Source organism: Saccopteryx leptura, chromosome 9 (assembly GCF_036850995.1).
Source record: "Saccopteryx leptura isolate mSacLep1 chromosome 9, mSacLep1_pri_phased_curated, whole genome shotgun sequence".
Taxonomy (NCBI): Eukaryota; Metazoa; Chordata; class Mammalia; order Chiroptera; family Emballonuridae; genus Saccopteryx; species Saccopteryx leptura.
This window is the reverse complement of record NC_089511.1, coordinates 81,205,681-81,231,183: the sequence shown is the minus strand read 5'-3', so window position 1 is coordinate 81,231,183 and position 25,503 is coordinate 81,205,681. Positions and strand designations below refer to the sequence as shown.

Genomic DNA, 25,503 nt, shown 5'->3' with positions numbered 1-25,503 from the left:
TTCTAGCCCTGAAGGCCTGGCATCTCTCCTCGGGTTGAGGCTATTGATAAAATGTATATGGCTTGGGTTTTTTGTTTGTTTTTGTTTTTATTTTGAGAAAAGTGGTTATGAGCCTGACTGGTTGTGGTGCAGTGGATAGAATGTCAACCTGGAACACTGAGGTTGCCAGTTTGAAACCTGAGGTCACCAGCTTGACCCTGGGTCACTTGCACAACCCTAAGGCCACCAGCTTGAGCTTGGGGTCACTGGCTCAACCTCAGGGTTGCCGACATGATCCTGAGGTTGCTAGTTCAATCCCAAGTCAAGGCACATATTTGAAGTAATCAATGTACAACTAAGTGGAGCAACAAGTTGATACTTCTCTCTTCCTCTCTAAAAAAAAAGGGAGGTGGTTGTGAAATTAGAAGGAGAGGAGGGAAGTCATTTCTGCCCGTAGCGCCTATGTAATAAACAGTCCATCTCTGCCCATCACTTTCCTGAGGGCTGTCCTTTGGGATACGGGGCCCTGCGAGGCCTACTCCTATGACTTCTAGGAATCAGAGGTCCGGGGCTCCTGCCAGCTTGCCTTAGGCCATGCACAAAGGGCCGGGTGGAGAACCCTAGGATTCTGACATCCAGCCTGCAGCCCTAATGCCTGCTTCACAGTGTCTGGGCTTGAAACCAATCAAGCACTTTCCAAGGGCCTTCCAGAGGCCAGGGCCTTCTGAGTATCCAGTGCCTTCCTGTGTCCTGGAATTCAAGTAACACTAAGAAAGTTTTACACATGAGGAAACTGTCCAGCAGAGTATATTCAACTCACCAATGTCACACAGCTAGGAAAGGGACAGTCTCTAAAAGCCCAGTCACTTTCCACATCTCAAACCTGAATGGAGTGGCTGGCTGAGTTCAAGATTCATGGATTTCTCCACCTTTTGCGGTTCTCTTATGGCCAAGAGTCTAGGGTTGGGGCTGGTGTGGTTACTCTGTCCCTCAGGTTTTACCTTTGGAGCACTGCCACAAAGATATCTGGGACTCGCGGTGCTGAATCACCATCTGCCCCAGCAACAAGGGGGCCGCATCCAAGGGAAGAGGTAACTTTTGTGTCTGTGTGCTTGTGTGTGTATGCATGCACACACGTGAGCACGCAAAGGTGCCTTCTGTACGATATTTTGAGCCTGCTAGAGTTGAGGGCACAACCTCTTTTCTAATCTGCATAGTCACAATATAGATTAGAAAACATCCTGGGAAGGTGGATTTAAGTCAGGGGTGGTACATTGTTTTCATCTTCTGAGTCAACTCCACCTTTAGTGGCGGCACAGGTGGCTGTGTTGAGAAGGACTCTGAAGTCACGTCTTGAAAGGAGCCCTGCACTCAGTGACTTCTGTCCTGGGTAGGGGGTGGGCAGCGGCACTTGCAGGGAGATTATTTGCTATTTTGCTGTCACTACTGTAAACTACTGGGTGAAACTGAAGCCTCCTGTGTCAACACTCAGCCCAAAGAACCCAGTGCCCAGTCCTGGCCCAGAGGAGAGGCCACCTCAGCCTCCCACTGCTGTTTATTTCTGAGGCATGAGGTGCAGGCAAATTCAAGAGGGTTAGGGAGTCTTTTGTATTATAAATCACTATGAGATGTGTTTAAGGAAATAAGTAGTATCAATTTGCACAGGAGAGTGAAGTCACCTCTTCTGCTCACCTCTGCCTGCCTTTCAAGCCCAAATTGAAAGCCGATTCCCAATGAGGATCCACTTGCTCTTTCTAAAGTTTCTCCTACTTCTCTGAGTTCAAAGCTCTTGGTTTGAAACTCTATCAAACACCTATCAGACCTGTTGCCCGGGCAACTCTAGGGGCAGACACTTCCCTACATGCACCCTTCTCCCCACAATCTCCATTCTAGATAAATTGAATATTGCTCTTATTGAAATTATTAATATCATGCTTCCCTGCTACATGACTGCTTAGTCACAGCTAGCAAAGCACCTTCCTGTTCCCATTCTCATCTGACTCCACCAGTCACTAATTGAGAAAGCAGAGATTTCTTTTCTTCAAATCCTGTCTTCTCTCCATGGTTCCATTCTGCAGATCAACGAGTGGTCAGAGTCACCAGAAGGAGAGGGGGCAGGGACCCAATCCTCACCTGGGAGTTCCCTCCTACCTGCCCTTCTAAGGACAGTGTTGCCACACTAGGAGATTGCTAGACCAGGACCAGTGTAGGGAATGTTGGCATGTGGGGTGGATTAGCAGCAGGCAGTTTAGTCATCAGGCTTCCTGGGTGACACTGGATAAGTCTCTTTCTTTCTCTGGCCATGGTGCCTCCTCCTCTGTAAAGTGAAAGCTTGGGCTAGGACCTCTGACATTTTAAGTGTGTATGTGATGGGGAATGGGGAAACAGAGTTTGGCTATGGCCCGGTCTTCTGGGCCTAGTGCCCAGTCCTCTGATACGCACCGGGTCACCCACACCCATCACCCTGCCCCATCCTACAGATGGTGCTGTCTCAGGGAATCCTGAAAGGTTAGCTGAGGAGCTGACCTCAGGTCAATCAGCTGCTATCCAGGCAAACTGCCTGTCATTTGCTCAAATTTATTGATCAACACTGGGTACAAAGTCCACGTGTTAAGCAGATGTGCTGTGGACAAGGGGAGGGAGAAAAGTATTTAAAAAAAAGGAGAATTTCAGTCTTCAAAGGGGAGCATGATCTGGCTATCCTTCCATCCACTATTTAACCATCAACCTACTATACTATCTATGTATGCACCAGGCACTGTGTACAGGTTGGGGGCAGTGGAGATTGTGAAAGGGACAGAGGCCACCAATGTGGATTGTGAAAGGGACAGAGGCCACCAGTGTAAGCACCCTGACAGCATCACATCACTCTGAAGGACGGGGAACTCAGACCATGTGGTCTCTCAAAGTGGGTGTCACACTCAGCCTCAAGCTGAGAACCATGACAGAAGGGTTTCATGTGGCTAGCCCTTTAGTCACATGCTCCATCACTACCTATTAATTACCTTATACCTGGTGGTACCTGCCTGACCCCTAAAGCAATTTGAATTTGCAAGCCATCCTAGGGCTACCTTCAAACTATCAGGATTACCCTTGTCAGAAGAAGAGTAGGAGACACAGAGAACTGTAGCTGGAGGTGGGTGCATCAGGGTCTCTTCTGGGTCCCCAACTGCCTACTTGTACAGGTGCCCCCTCTCTAAACAGCAGTTTTCTCTATAAAATCCAGGGAAAGTCTAGATCAGGGGTTCCAAATTCTATCCACCACCATGCCCACTACCCTGGAACCTCAAAAATAGTAGATTTCCAGTGATGATCCCAAATATTTTCAAGAGTGAAATGGTTATTACACATGCTCCTAACAAATGTGTACCTTCTCTTTACCCAAATAAGTTTAACACCATTTGTTTCTCTGATAAATAAAAATATAAAGGCCTGACCTTTGGTGGCGCAGTGGATAAAGCGTCAACTTGAAACTCTGAGGTCGTCGGTTCAAAACCCTGCACTTGTCTGGTCAAGGTACATATGGGAGTTGAAGTTGATGCTTTCTGCACCCCCTTTCTTAGCCTGACCAGGTGGTGGCGCAGTGGATAGGGTGTCGGACTGGGATGCCGAGGACCCAGGTTCGAGACCCCAAGGTTGCCAGCTTGAGCGTGGGCTCATCTGGTTTGAGCAAAAGCTCTTCAACTTGGACCCAAGGTCGCTGGCTCGAGCAAGGGGTTACTCGGTCTGCTGAAGGCCGGTGGTCAAGGCACATATGAGAAAGCAATCAATGAACAACTAAGGTGTCGCAATGCGCAACGAAAAACTAATGATTGATGCTTCTCATCTCTCCATTCCTGTCTGTCTGTCCGTCCCTGTCTTTCCCTCTCTCTGACTCTCTCTCTGTCTCTGTTAAAAAAAAAAAAAAAAAAAGATGTGTATGGTTTATGAGCTATGATTTGTATTCATAATTGCAAATCATTTGATAGACAAAATCTTTAAGCACATGATCAAATGAGACAAAAAATATCAAAGGGGTTCTTGGTTAGTGATATGGTGGGAAAGAGCTTCATTGGTCATCACAGATGTGGGTAGATGCAGGTTGTTGAGGGCAGTGGCAGAGAGCTGAACTTTGGCATGTTTTCTGATTACCAAGCTCAAACTGGTAAACTCACAAACATCCCCAGAGATAGGACGGTGACTGTCCCCATTATATGGTACACTCTTAGAAGTTAGGTGCCACACTGAGATTACTTGGCTGGAAGGTGGCAGAGCTGGCACCTGAACGCTGGTGGAATGACACCAGAGCCAGGTATGAGGTAGGAAAGGTGACTCGGGTCTTCCTCAGGAGCCTTGACGGTAGCTAGTTCCCTGGCAATAGTGGAATGCAGGCAGCGCGTGACTGTCCTGGAGTGAGAGGGTCCAGGGCTTGAGGCTAATTCAGGTGGGGGCAGGGCCTCACTCCAGGCATATTTGGACTAGCTGGGTCGTCCTGGGGGAAGGTGTGTGGCAGTCGTCTTCAGAGCTCCCTCGTACGCATCTGCGGTCTTAGGTCTTAGCGGCTCGGAGAGCTCAGCGGGTCCGGGGCAAGGAAAGTGAGGAGAAGCGAGGTTGGCCTAGAGCAGAAACAGGAGAGGGAGAGGGAGTGGGAGGAAGGCGAGGGAAGGGGGCGGGGAGTCCTTCCTGGGGCAGGAACCCGGGCCCCCCTTGGCAGGGCTGGCCTGCAAAACGATTTTGCAGATGGAAGGAATTAACTAAGAGGGGGAGGGTCCTGCGGTGATAGCGAGAGGAAGAAGGGAGCGAGAGAGAGAGAGAGAGAGAGAGAGAGAGAGAGAGAGAGAGAGAGGTGTGTGTGTGTCTGGGAGAGGAGAGTGAGACAGAGAGACACATCAGACTAGACGGAAATGGAAAAGACGCACGGAAGACATTCGGAGAGAGACCGAACCACGGAGAAAGACGGACAGAAAGACGAGGGACACAGAAAATACTGTCGGAGAGAAGACAGAGTGTGAAAGGAAAATAGAAAAGGAAAAACGAATGAAAAAAAAATAATTAGGGAGGATTTGGAAAGAATGAGGGACAGAAGAGAGCCGAGAGCAGAACGAGACAAGCCGAACTGTACGGAGCTGTACTGAGCTCCCTCCGGCCCGGAATGCCGCAAGGGGCGCGGGGGGCGGGGTGAGGCCCAGAAGGGGGCCGCCCAGGGGCGGGCCAGCACGGAGCTACATATTTAGATGAGTCTTATTTCCCTACTATCACCGCCCCCCTACTTTATATTCAATAAAACAGCCAATGGAGGGCGAAGACGGTGTCAGAAGGGACGCGGCTTCCGTGGGCCCCACCCCGGGAGCGGTCGTCGAAGGGGTCAGCATTGAGGCAGATAGCGGATCACTGCGCGGGGCGGGGCGGGCGGCGCGAAGTGGGCGGGCCCAAAAGTTTCCTGCCCAACTTTCGCTGCCTCCTTCCTCCGCCCGCGCGCTGCGGCCGCAGTCGGGGGAGGCGGCGGCGGCGGCGGCGGCGGCTGCGGGCAGCGCGCGGGGCGCAGGGCGCGGGGCGATCGCTGTCGGGGCACGGGCGACGGGCAGTGGGCGAAAGCTCCCCGGTGCCCGCCCCTCCGCTGGAGGTGGGGGGCGCGAGCGGGCTGCCGGGGAGGGGCCGGCACCGCCGCTGCAAAATGAGCCTGCTGTCGGCCATCGACACGAGCGCTGCCTCGGTGTACCAGCCAGCCCAGCTGCTCAACTGGGTCTACCTGTCGTTACAAGACACGCACCAGGCAAGCGCCTTCGATGCCTTCCGGCCCGAGCCGGCTGCCGGCGCTGCACCTCCAGAGCTGGCCTTCGGCAAGGGCCGCCCGGAGCAGCTGGGCTCGCCCCTGCACTCCAGTTATCTCAACAGCTTCTTCCAGCTGCAGCGCGGAGAGGTGGGTGCCCCTGCGCGCCCCCGCCCTCTGTCGACCGCGCGGGGCCTTTTCCTATCTGCCCCGCTCTTCTTGGCCTGGCCTGGCTCCGTATTGCCCGGCCCTGCTTGGCTTGGCTTTGCTCAGCTCTGCCAAACTCGCTGCCCGAAGTCCCCGGGGCGCCGGGAGCGCGTCACCTCCCGGCAGAGCCCAGCCCGGAGCAGCTCAGGCGCGGGCGGGGCTCTCCCGCCCCCTCTCCCAGCCCCCGGCGCCCTGCTCGAAGGGGATTTGTAGGGGAGCGGCTGGGCAGGGGGCTCTGGATTTTTTCCAGACAGCCGGGTGCGGCCAGGGCGGGGAACCCCTTCCAAGTGTCCTTCCCATACCCAACCCCATCCCCCTCTTGGCCACCGCTAGCTGGGACCGACAGGGCAGATTCTGCTCCGAGCTCCTCTGGAGGAGCCTAAAATCTTTTCTCCTTCGACCTCAGTGGTTTCCGACCCAAAGGGGACGTTCGAGAGCAGTGACTTGCCCAGAGGGCTTTTCCTGCTGTTCGCAAACTGGGACCCCCAGATACATCCTCCAGCTGCTCGCCCTCCCCCAGCCACATAGGAAGTGGTTTTTGAGGGCTTGACCCCACAGACTGCGCTGTCCCCCCGCCCTCCCAGCCTGGAAGGAAATGAAAGGGAAATCCTCTTGAGCTCTTGGGAGGGGGGCGAGTAGGGGGAGAGGTTCCAGCTGCCAGTGCCTTCTCCAGAAACCTGGGCCGGCTGCTTGCAAAATCTGCTCTTGGGTAGATTCAGTTACAAAGTGGAAGGGGCAGTGTATCTTCCCCAGCTAGATAAACGCACAGATTGCCAGAAACTCCTAGCCCCTTTTGAGGGTCTTCATAGTCTTCCAATATAAATACTCCTCTCTCTCTTTAGCTAGACTCCTCCTCCTCCCCTACTCCCACTTTCTGCTGCTTCATTTGTGAACTGCAGACACCCTTCTGTGGCCTTCGCTTGCTCCCCTTCTGACAGCTCTCTCTGTAAAAGTTCAGGGGGAAAGTGTGAGGGAGAGAACACACGTGATGGTCATTTTCCTTCTAGACTTGAGCACACCAGTTAGTTTTAGGACAGTAGGTAGGAGGGCAGAACTTTTGGGGGAGAAGGCACAGGCACCAGTATGCTGGGATGAAGGGTGAGACATAGGGTTACCCTTTCTGGCTCCATAATTTGTTCAATTTTGCCATTATTGATTAGGGTAGACATGAACATACAAAATTCTGGCCTTAGGGCCAGAGGTGGGCCAATACCAGGCAAGCTGAGAGGACTGGTTGACCTGTGCTGGGCCGATTGGAGAGGAGAGTGGAGAGGCAGCCTTTGGTGCCAGGAGAAAGAATGTGTATGCCAAAGCTCTTTGTAAACTGTAATGCACTCTCCACGTGAGGAATTGTTCTTGGCTGGGAATCTTTCTTTCTTGTAAGAGACTTTGCTGCCTCTTCAGAGAACTGGCACTGGGAATCAGTGACTTTGGGGGACACTTTGTGGGGTGTTTCTTTACTGTGGGTTTTTTTCAGTTGTTTGTTCTTGTATCAAACATTTGTTGAGCTCCGTGTGGGCCCCTGGGGATTCAGTCACAGGCTCCTGGGGCCCAGATTAGAAGACAGTGAATGGTTGGGTGATTTCATGGGGGTCCTATGAAAGCCCTAAGGGAGGAGGGCTTCTGACTCTGACCTCAGGTCAGTTGGGGGTCCCTAATTAGCCCCTCCTAGCCTTCCTCTGTCCCCCACTCTATGGTCGCCTGGTTCCCCTCAGGTGGGTCTCTGCTGAGAGGGGCTGGGAGTTTTGGGCTATCAGGAGTCCTGTTGGGAGAAGGATGTTGTCCTTCCTCTTGGCATCCAGGATCCCAGCTGGGTCTCGGACCTGACTCCTGTCTTTTCACTGGTGTTGACCTCACCCCATGAAGAGGCGCATTTCTTTGCGGGGGCCAGTGTAGAAGCAGTTGGTCAAGGTTATCTAGAGCAATGGTAGAGAAAAGTCTGCCGTGACCTGACTGAAGTAACCCCTCTGTCTCTGAGGCTCAGTTCACTCGTCTGTTAAGTGTAGTGTCTGCTGTTTCTCAGGGTGGTGCTTCAATAATGGCAAAATTGAACAAATTTTGTAGGATTTGAGAGCTGTTACACGCGGAGAGGATATGCCTACAGACAGGCTGGGGAGAGGGTGGTAACAGGCTTCTCCTGGGCTCCTAGGCCAGCGGCTTCTGGATGGGCTGAGGGCTGTGCCTGCTAACTTCCAGAAGGCTCTACTGGCTTCAGGCTCACGCACTCTCACCGCCCAGCTGCTTCACCTCCTAGCCCTCTTGGAGCCCCAGCTGTGCTCCTGGGGACAGGCCTTTCCTGCATCTAGGACTTAGCTGGTGACTTAATGTCGCTCCAAAATAGCAACAGGCTGAGAAGGCAAGAAAGATAGCCCCCACCTGAATGCCACCAAGGGGCCGTGGAGAGGAAGCAGGTCGTGCGTGAGTTGAAGGGGACTCTATGGAGGGACCCAGGGATCCAGGAGCGTCACCATTCTGTACAAGGCCTGGCAGGCCTGGTGGCAGTGCCTGCGAATGTGACTTGCATGCTGACCGCTGACCATGGCCTGTCTGCACCAGTCTCTGTGCCAAGAGCCCACCCCCTCCTGCACCACCTCCAAGCTGCTCCCACCACAATAGCAAAACACCATGAATGCAGCTGGGATTTGGGCGGGGGGGGGGTGAGGACATGGGGGCACAGAAGCCCATTGTGCCCCTGGAACCTCAGCTCTGGAAGCTGAAGATAAGCCAAAGGTTTTGAGGGAAACTGGCCCTGAAAGCAGAGAGATGGTAGAGTTCATGCACTAGTGCAGGACCACGTGACAGAAGGTGGCGTGGGTGCTTGTGGGGGCTCCTCCGCTCCTCAGCTCATGGTGAGGGTGCCAGGTGCCAAAGGGGGCACAGGCACTTTGTGCGTTTTTTAAAAGGCATCTCAGTCTAGAAACTGGGTCCTGTGGACTCTGCTTCAACACATGACCTGTGACAACTATATGTCTCTGAAGAGAGATTCCTGAGGTCCTTGGTTTACGCCATCTCCCCCCCCCCCCAGGTACCCAAGGGAGGCGGCTCTTAGAGGGAGTGGGGGCTGGGAGGCAGAGGTCTTCCCTGCCAAGTTTTGTCTGGAATTTAAATTCACAGCATTGTGCATGCTGTGAGACTCCACTCCCAGAAAAGTCCAGTCACCACTTGTTGAGCATTATTAGCTCTTGTGCCCCTCAGAGGGATGCCCAGAGACCCTCCTGGGTAGTCCCTGTACCCCCTCAAAGGGCGATGTAGCTGTCCCATTCCAGGTCAGATTAGGTCAGCCATTTTCACTTCCTCTTCTCCAGGGACAGATGTGGCTTGAAGATGTGGCCTTATGGTCAAGGATGCTTTGTGGGGGTTGGGGGAAGGGCTTTGGGGTCAAATGTATATGGAAAGCATACTGTCCCTTTTTCAGAGACACACATGCCTTCTAGCACAGTAAAGGTTCTGAGAAGTCCTGCAGCATAAAACCTATTAACCTTTCTTCAATGCAACACTTTCCATACCTATTTGATTGGAGCCCATTTTGGGACAGAACACCTCCCAGTGTCCTTCGGAACATCTCCCAGCCCAGGGAATGCTCCAGGAAGACAGACCTCTCTCTGGTTGGAGAGTTCCAACCCTTAGAGGCTTCTTTCTGCTGGAGCTGCAAACCCAGGACCCTCCCTAGGCCCTGGCACTGTCTCTGCACCACTGAGGGCCACCTCCCCTTTACCACTCTGGCTTGTCTGTGGGAAATTTGGGAACAGCAGCAAAGGTGTCACAAGGCTTAACAGATGGGGCTTTGACAATTCTGCATAGACAGGGCTATTAGAAGCCTAGAAAGAGACTGTGGGGTCCTGTTTTAAAAGGGCTCCAGGTCTTGACAGTCTTCTGAAGGTTTTGATGTGTCACCTGTGCCCTCCACAGGTGTAGATGAGCCACGACATGTGGATGTGTAGAACAAAGCCACATACCTGTGTGAGGATGGAAATTTGTCTCAGTAGGGCCAAGAGTGGGCTTCAGGAGCTGATTTGTTCCCAGCAGCCTTTGTAGTCTGTGTGGGGTAGTTTAGGGAGTGCAGACCCAAGTCCTGGGAGAAGTGACCGTTCTAGCCCAGCCAGGAGTTTGAGAGGATGTCTTGCCACCCCAGGAGGTCTGAGCTCTGATTTAGCAAGGAGGACTGTCATTCGAGGGCCTGTTGGCTGAGGTGGCCTGACTTTCCATCCATCAAATTAAGCTGAGTGGGCCTTGCCTCAGAGAGGAGACCACACCTCAGGGACCTTTTGAGTCTGGTGGGGGTGGGGAGAGCAAGCAACACTAATAATTACTAATTAGCAGCGTCAGGGAGGCAGGTGCTGTGAGCACCCAGAAGGAGGCTCTGCAGAGAAGGTGGCCCTTGAGTGGCAGTCCCTTATGCTTGAGTGGTGCTTTAATTTGGCTTCTCTGTCTTCATTGCTCCCATTTTCAGAAGAGAAAACCGGCCTGGCTAGTTACTCCGCAAGTCAGTGACAGATCTAGGTCTAGAACTCCCCTGTACTCGGACTGCATTGCTCTGGCCCATTCTGCTGGCCTTCAGGTTAGCTGTCACCTGGATGGTTCTGTGGGCAGACCAGAACTGGGGTGTTCTGTCCAGCCTTAGTGCCTCTGCTGTTTGTCCCTGATCTTGGGAAGGTAAGTCCCAGGGCAGCCTGGTTTGGGAGAGCCAGAGGAGATGGGCACTGAGCACTCCCGATACTACTGCCTCACCTCACAGCCTGTCTGTAGCATCCCCATTGTCCTGATGGGGAAACTAAGGCTCTTTAAGAGGAGGATGAAACAGTCAGGAAATCAGTGGCAGACCCAGGGCTCTAGCTTAGGTCTCAGGATACTTGAACTGTTCTCTGTGTGTATATGTGAGTGTGTGTGTGTGTGGTGGTGGTGGTGGTGTATAATCTCTTTTTTTTTAAGTGAGAGGAGGGGAGATAGACAGACTCCCACATGTGCACCACCCGGGATCCACTCGTCAGCCTCTGTCCCGGCCAATGCTTGAATCAACTGAGCTATCCTTAGTGCCTGAGGCCCTTGCTCCAACCAACTGAACCACTGGTTGCGGAAGGGGGAGGGGGAAAGAGAAGCAGATGGTCGCTTCTTATGTGTGCCCTGACCAGGGATCAAACCTGGAACTTCTGCATGCCACCAACGCTCTATCCACTGAGCCAGCCAGCCAGGGCCAAATCTTTTATTCTGTCCTCTAGCCTTGGTCTACTTGGGGTTTCTGAAAACACGAGGCAGTCCCACTCCTCAAAGCTTTTGCACTTGCTATTACTTCTACCTAAAATGCTGTTCCCTGCCCTGTACATCGGACAGGCTCCAAATTACTTTTTATGGGCACAAGCCCCTTCTCTGGCGGCACACCTCCTCCAGCTTCTTTGTCCCTCCACTTTCTGCACGTGGTACAGGAGTTGTATGGTAAACCACGTCTTAATAATTGGTCTTGGTGTAAACTATGTGCTCTATGTGTCTGTCTTTTTTTTATTTTTTTTTATTTTTTTTTATTTTTCTGAAGCTGGAAATGGGGAGAGACAGACAGACTCCCGCATGCGCCCGGCTGGGATCCACCCGGCACGCCCACCAGGGGCGACGTTCTGCCCACCAGGGGGCGATGCTCTGCCCCTCCTGGGCGTCACTCTGCTGAGACCAGAGCCACTCTAGCGCCTGGGGCAGAGGCCAAGGAGCCATCCCCAGCGCCCGGGCCATCTTTGCTCCAATGGAGCCTTTGCTGCGGGAGGGGAAGAGAGAGACAGAGAGGAAGGAGGGGGGTGGGGGTGGAGAAGCAAATGGGCGCTTCTCCTATGTGCCCTGGCCAGGAATCGAACCTGGGTCCCCTGCACGCCAGGTCGACGCTCTACCGCTAAGCCAACCGGCCAGGGCCTATGTGTCTGTCTTGATAGCCCTGTTAGCACTGTGAGAGTGAGAAGCTCAGCTTTTCCCACTTTGCAGCCCTAGCATCCAGTGCTTAGTCAGAGCCCAGGGTGTTCTAGGTGCTCAGTTAATGTTTACTAAGTAAATGGGTGGGAGGATGACTTGAATGGAACCTTCTCCTCTTTTCCTCCCCCAGGCTTATGACTATGTGAGTGTTCTCCTCAGTCTCTTAGCCTCCTGTTTTATCTCAGAAAGAATGTTTAATCTTGATTAACTGGAAAGAGGTGACTTGGGAGAAGGTAACACCTTGTCCCGAGAGGAGTCCCAGCAGAAGCTTAGGTATCCTAATGGTTCTTGCCCTTCTTTGCTATAGACCTCTTTGAGGATCTGAAGTGGCTAGAGTTTCTCTCCTTAACACAATGCACAGAGCACAGCATATGTGCACAAGCAGACACACATGGTTGTACATGAATTCAAGGGGACCATGGCACCCTCATGTCAATCATGGATTCCTAATCAGGGCCTCCTGATGTTGAGGCTGCAAGCCTCAGTGTTACCTCAGACTGACGACATGTTAGGGTCCCTTCTAGTTCTTGGGTTCGGATTCATGCTTTCTGCTTTCATTCAGCGAATATGTTTTAGAAGCAAGAGGTGGCCTGGTCCCCAGGCCTTGTGCTCTCTCTGGGCAGAGGGCATCTGGCTGTGAAGTGTGAGCACCTGTCAGGTGGCTGGTGACTTGGGCAGGAGTAGAGGAACTGAATGAGGAGGGGTCTCCCCTGTGTCCTCACTGCCTTGTCCTGCTGTCACTGCTCCTCCACCACCTGGTCTTGTTCCCATTTCTCTCCCCACTCCTCCCTGACCAAAAAGAACATGGATTGCTTATTTAAGTTAGGATGTCTCATTGAGCACTGGCTGTGTTTGGGGAATCGTGTTTTGCACATCTTGGGTGCAGGGACCTCAGGGGCAATGGTGCCACTGGGAGTCCGGGTGAAGTGTTGAAGGTGCCAGCTCCGCCACGCTCCTGGCCTGCAGGTCAGCTTTGGACTGTGGAAACAAGCAGGAGCAGAGCTGGGGTCTGGCGCGGCTGGGGAATCCTTCCCTCTGGGTGTGGTTTATTTTCCCATTGGCCAACTCCTTGCCTTGACAGCTAGTGTCTCCTCCCCCAGCCCAGCTCAGCCCACACCCGCCTCTGCTTGCGTGCCTGCGTGCGTGCCTGCGTGCGTGTACGTGTGCACTTGACTGTGGCTGGCGCCCGAGGTAGACCCTGGGTAGAAGAAGGGCAGATCCTTTGGAGGAAGGGTAGAGTCATTTGCAAGATGAATGGTTTCTTGTCTCAAAGAGAGAAGTGTGGGCGAGCATGTGTGTGCAAGTGAGTGTATATGTGCACACACACATCTGTGTGTGGAGGTACAGGGGACACTTTTGGGATAAGAAAGCAGTTGTTCAGTTCAACTGATGAAAGAAGCCCCACTGTAGCCGGGGACTGAGCTCAGAGGTTCCCCCTCGGGGCTCTACGTGGGCTCGTGGGGCAGTGCTCAACATCCGCCCCTGCCAGGCCTCTAGTCCTCAGGCGCTGCCCTCCTCTCCGCCCTTCCCTGTGAGTGCTGCTTGTCTGCCTGCTGCCCTGCCTCTGCTCTGACTGCTCTCTTCTCCCTCCAGGTCCATCTCGGAAGCTTCTGTCCACCTGCCCTAGTTCTGGCATGCCTCCTACCTACTGTGCCCTCTTACTGTCCTGGTGCGGGGGGCAGGGCAGGAAAAGCAGAGCTTGGCAGACTGAATCAGGCCTGGATATCTGCCTCTGGACTCCCTCAGCAGAACCACCAGCTCCAGGGCCCAGATCCCTCACGTAGCCCAGGAAAGCTGGGGCTTCATCTTGCCAGTGCTGAGGGGCTTGGCAGTACGATGTCACACGGCCTCTGAACCAGGAATGGTTTACACCTGGCGTTCTCCTCTGGCTCCTCTTCCTGGAGGGGAAGCCAAGCCTTGGAGGCTGTGTGGTGGCTGAAATATCACGGCCATCAGATCTGGGGTGGGTGTCAGTGTCTGCTCAGCCACGTGCGTGGGCAAGTTACTCAGCTTCTCTGAGCCCTTGTTTCCAGTTCTATGAAGTAATGAGAAAGGGAAAGGATCTAGTTGAGATGTCACACAAGTAGGATCGGAATAAACTTTAGTGTCTTCCAAGCTAACTTTCTCCAGCAGCCAAGCCAGAACCTTGGAAAAGTTGCAGCTATGGACAGGACTCTGACACTCTGTCCCCTAGATGTGGTGTGAGGATCCCACACTTCCTGCTCATGCTTGGGTCCTTGGGAAGCAGGACTGGTGGCTTTTCCCCCAGAATGATAATTTGGGACTTGATGGCCCAGAGACTTCTACCCATCTACTAATGGGGTATTGTCAGCCAGAGCCCAAAGCAGCTTAACCTGGGGTGAGGCCACCCTCCGACTTAGTTCACAGGAACTAGGAGACCCGAACCTAAATCCTTAAAGGTGGTAAGGCATCCGCTCCCTCTTCTGTCAAGTGGGGCTCCCAGGCCCTTTGCTGCTTTTGAGTGTCTGTGTCTAGGACCATCACAGTGTAGGGAGTTCCTGAACACTTTGGGCTCTGGAGTGACAAGATTGCAGGATCTTATTCAGGGATGTCCAGCCTCATGGAGACATGAGGAGGTATCATCATGCAAAGGGATTGGAGAGAGACTTCAGGCAAGGACAGGGGAGGTATGGGGTGGTCCCCACCCCCACCTATAGCATTGAGAGACAGGGCTATGGCTGCAAGGCCCAGGAGGCCCCTGGAGGAAGCTAGGGCCTCTGTGGCCAGTAGGGCCTTGGGAACACCTCTGAAGCTATGCATTTCACACTGGCCTGTGGAGTTCGAGGCCTGAGTGGTGGTTTCACGGCCCCACCACTAGAATTAGACCCAGATCAAGAGCCAGGTCCTGCAAGAGGTCTGGATGGACACAGAGGGCCTCCTAGGGGTGGACAGCAAGTGAGGAACTGGAGGTAGAAAAGCTCTGGTCCATGGACACACAGAGGAGCAGCTCGGCTGTTGCAGAGTTCGCGGCTGACTACTGACGGGGTGCCCTGCCCAGCCTTGCCCTTGGCTGCAGATGGCAGGACCTGGAACAGAGGCGGTCTTGTTGATTAAGTGCCGTGTGCAAGCTGGGCTCTGGGAGTATCTTTCAGTACCTGGGTGTCAGACCGTAGATAGTAGGCTGCAGGGCTCATCAGGTTTGCCCACCTTCCCTGCTGCGTTTCACATTTTGCACATGGGAAACCCAAGAGGTCAAGCCCCAACTCTGCAGCCAGAGGGGAGGAAGCTCTGTGTGTCCTGGCCTCTGCTCCATCCAGTGGGCACAGGCCAGGGAAACATCTGAGAGGCTGGCTCACCTTTCACCTCCCTGGCCCGAGCTCCTCCTCCTTCAGAGAGGAAACAGCTTGCTGCCCCACCCACCTTTGCAACAGGCGCAGGTGCAGGCAGCAAGCCAGACTCCTGGCCCTTGGGTCTGACTGTGTCCTCTCTGGGTCTCAGTCTCTCCACCTGTGAGAGCAGGGTTGTCTCAGCTCACCACTCTGTCCTTCCAGTTCCCAGGTGGCAGCGTCTTGAATGGGGTCCGGAGCAGCCATGAGGGACAGGCCAGAGCACTCTGGAGGTGGGAGCAGCAGGGAGGAGAGGAGCGCCGTGTGGCAGGGCCCTCCTGTCACCTTGTGAGGGGCTGAGCTGCCAGGGAGAGGGCAGCCTGCTCGAGGCCTCAGGTTGCCCGCGGGCAGGGCCCAGGCCCAGGGACCGGCTCTCGGTGGGGTCCGTGCCCTTTCTGGTGCCGCCAGGCTTCCCCTGCCTCTTAACTTGCTGCCAAAACAGTCCTGATTCCTGTGGACTTGCTTAACTCTCATCCAGAAAAGAAAAAGGAAAGAAAAGGGAGGAAAAGAGGGTTGTTGTTTGTGAAACTGCATTTCCCAGCCATGAGGGTGAGTCACGCATTGATAAATGCTTCAAGTTTTGTGTTTGGAGGAACTTCCGTCAGGGAGGCCCCCTCAGGCCGGTGGGGGGGGGGGGCTAGAGTCCACCCAAAGAGAGACCCTGACAGTGAGAAAGCCCAGGTGTTCTGCCGGGTGGGGCTGGGTCGGTTGTAGCTGAACTGCCTGGAGGGACTTTGAAGATGCAGGTTCGAGCTGGGGTGAGGAGGAGGCGTTAGTGTCTCGGGGACAGATCTTCAGTTTGGGATGATGAAAAATGTCTGGAGATGGATGGGGTGATGGTTGCGTAAAAATAAATGCACTCAATGGTGCTCAACTGTACAGTTAAACATTAAAATGATAGATTTTATGTATGTGTAGTTTACCACAGCAAAAAGTATAGGTTCCAGGTCCTTTATCCCAGTTGGCTTCTTTGATAGGTTTGAAGTGGGACCCAGAAAACTGTATTTGTTATAAGTTTCCCAGGTCATTCAGTGCAAGTTGGAACATACTCATCTAATCTGTATAATGGGACAGTGACTCACAGGGTTGTGAGCACCTGCTCTTAATATGTGTAAAGTTTTCAGGGCCTGGCACAGAGTAGGTGCTCAGTTATCATCTAATCCCATTTCCGTTGGAACCCTCCCATGCCCCGTAAGGTTGCATAGTGTCGGCTTGCATACATACCGGGAGGGGGCACCTTCTGCCTCGAGATGCACCACCCCACCTGGGGCCATGTGAGAGCTGGAGAGATGCCCTCAGACTGAGTATAGGTTTGTGTGGTATCTTCCACTGACCTGGGTTTCAGGGCAGCACTGGACCGTGCTAGAGCAGAGATTGTCAGTAGGAGCATTTGAGTTCTGCCCAGTTCCTGGAGGCTGACTGTGTGCAGGGCCAGGCTGCCCTGGATGTACTGTCTGTGCCTTTCCTTCCAGGCCTACACGAGGGGGAACAGCAGCCCGGAGAGGGAGACGGCTGGCCCGGAGTCACAGAGCAGGGCATCAGGGAGTCAGAGTGTTGGCACCCAGATGGTGAGGGCTGTATCTTCTGGGAAGGGAGTGCCAGACCCCAGAGATGGAACAAGCAGGGAGCTGAGGATACATGTGTGAGGGAGGGGCCTGTCCTGCTTGTAGGGGGCGCCTGATCCCCTGGGACCAGCTCTTAGCTCACCTCCATCCTCTTCTCATGCGGAGGGGACCCAGAGAGGACTGTCCGCATCCTGGGCCTCTGTCAGCCCCATCTTTGTAAGGGAGCCTGAGGCGACTTCCTCTTAGGGACTCTCCTCGCCCGTCGGCCTAGGGATTCCCAAGAACAAGGCCATGTCTCTCTATTAGACCCAAGGCCCCTACTTCACTCCTGGAATTCTTGGGCACCTGAGCTGGGGCCAAGGGATACCCAAACCCATGCCCAGGTTTGTCTCTGACCCTCCTGAGAAAGCTTCCTCTTTTCAGCCTTGGCCTTGACCCAGGAAAGGGAACCACCTCCCTGCCGGCCCCATCTTTACTAAATTCCAGTGTGCCTGGCCGCAGAGCCTGTGACTCCTATAAATAGAGGGTATATACACCGGGAGGGGCCTGGGCCGCATCTGCTTTGAAGCCAGGCAAGACATCTGGTTCCTGTCAACTGGAGGTGGGAGAGGTGAGAGAGGTGGGAGAGGTGGGCCACTTCCTCCCTGGGCTCCAAGAGAGCTGGCGGAGCCGGGCTGAGGGCTCCCCAGACAGTCTGCACGGGCCTCCAGCTGCCGGAGACGGGGCAAAGCGTGGCTTCCAGTCCAGTCTTCTGTACAAGGGAAACCATGATGCATCTGATCTTTCTCGTTCTTACAAGTTGAAGAAACTGAGTCAGCTCAGAGATAAGTGACTTGTCTATAGTCACTCCACCAGTAAGTGGCAGAGCGCCAAACCTAGCAGGCTGTTTTTTGCTATACCTGCTTATCTCCTGGCACCGTGCAGAGAACTAGTGATAACAGTGATGATCACGATTATTATCATTACCACCACTATGGAGCGGTTCCTAAGTGCCAGGCAGGAGAGTAGTGCTGTATGTGACTTCACATTAGTCTTTATAGAAACCCTAGGAGGTAGTTATTATTATTCCTATTTTCCAGACAGGGCCACTGTGGCCCAGAGTGGTTATTTGGTTTGTTCATAACATACAACTAGAGTTAGGATTTGAACTCAAGCTCCAGGAGGCCAGAGCCCATGGGCAGCGCAGGGTCATTGTGAATGCACGTGTGTGTGTGTGTGTGTGTGTGTGTGTGTGTGTGTGTGTGTGTGTGTGTTTGCCCGTGCGCACACATGCCCATGGAAATTTCCTTGAGCTCATGGCTGCCCATGAATGTGTCTAGGCCTTCCGGAGTCCTCACAGCCTCTGTCCCCACAGGCACTGAGCAGCAGTGTGTACAAGAGCGCCTCGCCCTATGGCTCCCTCAACAACATCGCTGACGGCCTCAGCTCCCTCACTGAGCACTTCTCTGACCTGACCCTCACCTCTGAGACCCGAAAGCCCAGCAAGAGACCCCCACCCAACTACTTGTGCCACCTGTGCTTCAACAAAGGACACTACATCAAGGACTGCCCCCAGGTAAGGCAGCCTGGCCCAGGCGGAGGTCATGGGTCCCCCACTGACCTGTGGACCAGCTTCTATGGGTAGAGCCTTGCTCTCCCCACCCCGATCCTCCCTCCTCTGCTTCCATGAGCAAATGGCCCTGTGGCCCTCTCTGCTCCCAACCTTTTTGTCCCCTCTGGTATTTCTGAGATAAGACTGGCGGATAAGAACAGGACGGAGATCCAGGTTGGACCTGCACTGGTTAGGCAGCAGTCTGGGTGGGGGACCCCAAAATGAGATTCTGGGCCTTCCAGTCCCTTACCCGTCTTTCTGCCAGGGTGGGTCCAGTAACGGTGAGGCAGGACGGGGGCCAGCAGTCTCCTCATAGCTCTCTCCCGAGATCCCATCTCCTCACACTCACAGGGAAGGAATGTGGGCTCGGGGCCAGGAATCCAGATGTGCGCCCCCTCCCCCGGCCCCCCCTCTGCCTCCCCTGCAGCAGGCTTCCCCCTCAGCCTGTGAGGGAGTGAGTGGCCCCACCCTGACTGTGCCCCCATGATGGGCCTGGGTAAAGGCGCTGTGGGGCTGGGGAGGGGAGGGGGCCAGAAGATTGGAGTGTAGAGAGCAGCCCCCGTCTCACTGGATGCTTGGCCACGACTGGGTGGGGCTTCTGGGCAGACCCCATTCTCGAGAGGACCCCGGCTCTCTGATCGACATGGCTTTGGAATCCCAGGGAGAGAGGTTAACAGTTGTTTTTGTTGTTGTTGTTTTTTAAATTTCAGACCTTATTTATTCATTTTAGAGAAGAGGAGAGAGAGAATGAGAAGGGGGGGAGGAGCAGGAAGCATCAACTCCTATATGTGCCTTGACTGGGCAAGCCCAGGGTTTCGAACCAGTGACTTCAGCATTCCAGATAGACGCTTTATCTACTGCACCACCCCGGGTCAGGCAACAGTTGTTTTAAATACAGTATGAGATTATCAGTGATTTTTCCCTATTATTTTTTCATAGTTTCTAGTGTTTTTAATGAGGTGGTACGACTTTTATAGTATTTTATATATGTAATGGAAACAAAATCCTGTACAGTCAGAAAACCCATGCTGTCCCACCCTCCAGATGGGAGCCGAGCGCATGGCTGGGTGGGGCTGGTCCCTCCAGGACCAGTGGGCGCCAACACGCACTTCTTGCTCATCATGACCCTCACAGACGGCCGTGCCCTGCTTTCTGTGCTTGCCACTCAAAGTGCAGCCAGGCATAGCTGAATCAGTGTTGCCTGGGAGCTTGTCAGAAATACAGAATCTCAGGCCCACCCAAGGCTGCATTTTAATAAGACCCTCCACCCACCCAGTGATTCATGTACACCAGTGGTCTTGGCCTCCCCCTGGGCAAGGGAGGCCCTCCTTGGTTCCTGAGTAGTGGGAGCTGACCCACAGGTGGCTGTTCTCCAGATCCACGCTCTGGTGAGCCTGTCTACTCAATATGTAGAAAGCAAACAGGCAACTAAGGACCCAGTCGGTCTTCAGAGCTGTGTCCATGGTCCATCATCAGCACCCCCGTGCCCTCCCCAGCTGAGCCCTCAGCAGAGGGGTTCTCTGTTCTCAGTCATCCACAAAACACCTCAAAAGTTCATCTTCATCCTGTCCTGCCCGCAGCCTGTGAAGTGGGTAAGGCAGGCCTTAGCCCTGCCGAGGGCACGGGGGCTGTGGTAAGCTCTCCAAAGTTCATCTTCATCCTGTCCTGCCGCAGCCTGTGAAGTGGGCAAGGCAGGCCTTAGCCCTGCCGAGGGCACGGGGGCTGTGGTAAGCTCTCCAAGCTGGACTGGTGCTTACAACCACCTGACGTGTAAAGTGCTCTTGTCAGCCGCATGTGACGTGCGGCTTTGTGAGTCAAGCACTGCATGAGCTGACTGAGCGGGTCAGTGGAGGAGCTGAGGTTTTAAACTGCACCCCCAGCAGGTGACACTCACACTATCAGGGGCTCTTGGGGCTCCGAGGAGGTGTGCTCACGCTGGGCTTGCAGCCTGGGAAGGCTTCCAGGCCAAGGAGGGCATGAATGGGGCTGGGGATTGAGGGGAGAAGGGTGGCAGAGCCTCCCACAGAGTGGCCAGTGGAGGTGGCGGGCTGGTGAAGTGATGTGTGAGTGTGGGGCCAAAGGTCTTCTGCATGTGGGGACAGGTGTGCCTGCCCTCAGTCCTCTCACCCTCCATGCAGGGCAACCCTGGTTCTTTATTTTTTTATTTTATTTTTTTTACAGAGACAGAGAGTCAGAGAGAGGGATAGACAGACAGGAATGGAGAGAGATGAGAAGCAACAATCATCAGTTCCTCGTTGTGACACCTTAGTTGTTCATTGATTGCTTTCTCATATGTGCCTTGACCGTGGGCCCTTAGCAGATAGAGTAACCCTTTGCTCGAGCCAGTGACCTTGGGTCCAGGCTGATGAGCTTTGCCCAAACCAGGTGAGCCCGCGCTCAAGCTGGCAACCTTGGGGTCTCGAACCTGGGTCCTCCGCATCCCAGTCCAACACTCTATTCACTGCGCCACCGCCTGGTCAGGCAACCCTGGTTCTTTATGTGGATCACATAGTCTGCTCACTTATCTTGTACAGGGCTCTTTACTCTCTGGCAGAAATATAAGTAACAGTCCCATTTTGCAGTTGAAGAAAGAGTCTCAGAGAGGTGACATGCTGATGACAGGGCAGGCCAATATGAGCACCCCGGTCTTGAGACCTCCATGCTCTTTGCCTCCCTGAGCACCGATGTCACTCTGAGCAAGACACCCATGACCGGTGGAGCCTCACTTTCTCTCTTGAATGGGTAGAGGTCCTCTTCTGGCCCCATCACAAACCTGATTCTATCTGGGACTGCTGCAGGCCCAAGGGTCTCCCTCTACCCTTGAGGAGAGGTGGGAAGGCAAAGGCTCAAAACATCAGTTTCATCATCTGTAAAATGAGGCTAATGAGGACTCTACCTCATAGGACTGTGAGAGTCCATTGAAATAAATGGAAAAGGCTTCTCACAGTGCCTGGCACATGGTGGGCACTCAATAAATGTTGGCTAGCATTGTTTTTCTCCCTTGGGTCACAATGGAGAGTGCCCCCAACCAGCAGGGTCCTAGGTATTTTGTAAGGCTGGAATTTAATTGGGTGTTCCCCACCACTCACCTGACCACAACCTTGGGGCAATGAGGGGCTAGATTCATCTCTATACCCCTCACTGTCTGACCCCATGCCAGCCCGGAGACCACACACAGCAGGTGCTAAGCGCAAGTCTTCATGAATGAAGGGACGTGTGAACGAGGCTTTTATAAGGCATGGAAACCTTTGCTTCAAGTAAAATATTATAAGGAGCTCAGAATTTATAATATTTAAAAGTGGAGTGCTTATTTTATAAGGAGCTCAGAATTTATAATATTTAAAAGTAGAGTGCTTATTATTAGTAGCTTTAATGAGATGTAATTTATTACCATATAATTTATCCATTTAAAGTGTACAATTCAATGAGTTTTAGTATATTCACATAGCTATATAACCATCACTACAACTATCAATAGAACATTAATCACCTCAGAAAGAAACCACACACTCCCCAGCTGTCACCCCTATTCCTCAGCCCCTAGGAAACCACTAATCAACTTTCTGTGTCTATAGATTTGCCTATTATAAACATTTTATATAAATAGAATGATATACTATGTAGTCTTTGTGCCTAGATTCTTTCACTGAACATACTCTTTTCAAGTTTTGTCCATGTATTATCATTTATCAATTCCATGATTTGGGAAGTGTTCCATCCCACTCTATTTTCTGGAAGATTTGTGAAGAATTATTATTAATTTTTTAAAAATGTTTGGTAAAGTTCATCTGTGAAAGCATCTGGCTTGGGCTTTCCTTTATTTCTTTTAATTTTTATTTATTGATTTTAGATAGGAAGTGAGAGAGAGAGAGAAACGTCAATGTGTTGTTCCACTTATTTATGCATTTGTTGGCTGATTCTTGTATGTGCTCTGACCGGAATCGAACCCATGACCTTGGTATATCTGGATGATGCTCTAACTAACTGGGCTACCTGGCCAGGGCCAGGTAGATATTTTTTTAAATTACTAGTTCAATCTCCTTACTTATTATAGGTCTATTTAGATTTTCTATTTCTTCTTGAGTATGTTTCTGTAGTTTGTGTCTTTCTAAAAATTTGTCCATTTCATCTGTTATTTAATTTATTGTGGTTCATAATCTAATTCTTTTCATTTATGATTCTTGTAATTTGAGTCTTCTCAATCTAACTAAGAGTTTGTCAATTTCGCTGAACTTTTCAAAGAACTGAGTTTAATTTCCTTTATTATTTTTATATTCTCAATTTCATTACTTTTCATTTTAATCTTTTTAAAATTGTGGCAAAATATATATAACATAATATTTACCATCTTAACCATTTTTAAGTGTATAGTTCAGTGGCATTAAGTACATTCACATTGTTGTACAAACATCGCCACCATTCATCCACAGAACTCTTCATCTTGCAAAACTGAAACTCTGTACCCATTAAGCAATAATCCCTCCCCCAACCCCAGCCCCTGGCAACAACCATTTTACTTTCTGTCTCTGAATTGCACTCCTCTAGGAACCTCTTAGATGTGGAATCATACAGTATATATCCTTTTGCAATTGGCTTATTTCTCTTGGAATATTCCCAAGGTTCATTCATGTTGTAACATGTGACAGGATTTCCTTCCTTTTTTGAGGTTGAATAATATTCCTGTGTGTGTGTGTGTTGTGATTACCACATTTTGTTTATCCATTTATTAATCAGTGGACAACTGGATTGGTTTCACTTTTTGACTGTTGTAATGCTGCCACGAACGAGGGTGCGCACATGTTCCTGAGTCCTTGCTTCCAAGTCTTCACTCAGATCCATTACTTCCTTCCTTCAGCTTGCTTTCAGTTTAGTTTCCTTTTTCTAGTTTCTTTTTTTTTTTTTTTTCAGGGACAGAGAGAGAGTCAGAGAGAGAGATAGACAGGGACAGACAGACAGGAACGGAGAGAGATGAGAAGCATCAATCATCAGTTTTTCGTTGCGACACTTTTAGGTGTTCATTGATTGCTTTCTCATATGTGCCTTGACCGTGGGCCTTCAGCAGACTGAGTAAACCCTTGCTCAAGCCAGCGACCTTGGGTCGAAGCTGGTGAGCTTTTTTTTTTGCTCAAGCCAGATGAGCCCGCGCTCAAACTGGCGACCTCGGGGTCTCGAACCTGGGTCCTCCGCATCCCAATCTGATGCTCTATCCACTGCGCCACCGCCTGGTCAGGCCTTTTTCTAGTTTCTTGAAGTGAAGGTTAGGTTACTGACTTTTATATCTTTCTTCCTTTTTATATATACAGTGTATTATAATTTAATGTCACTTAATTAAAAGATTGATGAGATGCCATCAGAAATTAACTCCTGTTTATATCAATGAATCGGTGGTAAAATTGGGTTCATTCTTTGTTGTTTCACTTAACATTGCAGAAGCTGTCAATGATGTTAAGTGAGGACTTACTGTAGATGTTTACAACTACTGTATACATTTTCCCCTGAGCTGCATCCCAAAAGTTTGGTATGTCATATCTTCATTTTAACTTATCACAGGGTATTTTCTTTTTTTTTTTTAATTTAGAAAATTAAATTTAATGAGGTGACATTGATTAATAAGAGTACATAGGTTTCAGGTAAACATTTTTATAGCATTTGAACTGTTGATTGTGCCCATCACAGAAAAATGATTTTCTGTGACCTTATATATGTCCCTTTTTAATCCCCCCCATTCCCTACTCTTTCTCCCTCTATCCCTGTCACCACTTCACTTTTATGTGTGTCCATGAGTCTCTTTTATGTCCCACCTATGTGTGCAATCATACAGTTCTTAGCTTTTTCTGATTGACTCATTTCACTCAGTATAATGTTCTCAAGGTCCATCCATGTTGCTGTAAATGGCAGTATGTTTCTGTATGTGCCCTGACCGCGGATCGACCCAGCAACCTTTGCATATGAGGATGACACTCTAACCAACTGAGCTATCCAGCCAGGGCACTGGGTATTTTCTCATGTCCCTTTTTCTTCTTGGACCCACTGGTTATTTAGGAGTATGTTGTTCAATATCCACATATTTATGAGTTTCCGAGATATCTTTATTTAATGATTTCTAATTTTATTCTGTTGTGATCACAGAACATACTTTATATTATTTCAATGCTTCTAACTTTATCGTGGATTGTTTCATAGCCTAGCATGTGGGCTGTCTTAGAGAATGGTTCATGTGCGCTTGAGAAGGTAATCTGCTGTTGTTGGGTAGAGTGTCCTATAGATGTCTGTCCTGTCTGTTTGGTGTATGGTATTGATCATATCTTCTGAATCCTTGTTGATGTTATACTTAGTTCTCTGTCCATTATAATAAGTAAGGGTATTGAAATCTTTATTATGGTTTAACTATTTTTTTCTTCAATTCTGTCAGCTTTTGCTGCATGTATTTTGGTGCTCTGTTATTAAGTACATCTACCATATTTCCCCATGTATAAGATGCTCTCATGTATAAGACACACCTTAATTTGGGGGCCTGAAATTTGAAAAAAAATGTTTATATAAAGTTATTGAACTCAAGTTTTATTCATCGTAAAATTCATACAACTCCTCATCACTCTCAAAACTCATATCCATTAGCTTGTCCTCATCTGTGTCTGATGACGAATCATTATCTTCAACAATGAGCACAAAAACAAGCGCGAAAAAGTGGGAAATGCAAGTAAAAAAATCTACAACTGCCTGACCTGTGGTGGCGCAGTGGATAAAGCGTCAACCTGGAAATGCTGAGGTCACCGGTTCGAAACCCTGGGATTGCCTGGTCAAGGCACATATGGGAGTTGATGCTTCCAGCTCCTCCCCCCTTCTTGCTCTTTGTCTCTCTCTCCTCTGTCTCTCTCTCTCCCTCTCTCTCTCCTCTCTAAAAATGAATAAATAAAATAAAAATAAAAATCTACAACCACTGTATAAGATGCACCCAGTTTTTAGACACCAAATTTTTCAAAAAAGGGTGTGTCTTATACATGGGGAAATATAATATGTTTATAATTGTATTTCCATGATTGATTGATCCTTTTTGTCATTATAAAATGCCATCTTTATCTCTAGTAACATTTTTTTATCTATTTTGCCTGATTT

At 51.1% G+C, this 25,503-nt stretch overlaps 1 protein-coding gene across 1 annotated transcript in view; it reads left to right on the top strand.

The window, feature by feature from the left end:
- The first annotated feature begins 5,448 nt into the window (after window positions 1-5,448).
- Window positions 5,449-25,503, top strand: part of ZCCHC24 (zinc finger CCHC-type containing 24) — a 66,641-nt gene continuing 46,586 nt past the window's right edge. The window contains exons 1-2 of the mRNA XM_066348670.1: window positions 5,449-5,878; window positions 18,151-18,351. Of these exons, the coding sequence (XP_066204767.1) occupies window positions 5,633-5,878; window positions 18,151-18,351 (447 nt within the window). The 5' untranslated portion in view covers window positions 5,449-5,632. The remainder of the gene's footprint in view (window positions 5,879-18,150; window positions 18,352-25,503) is intronic.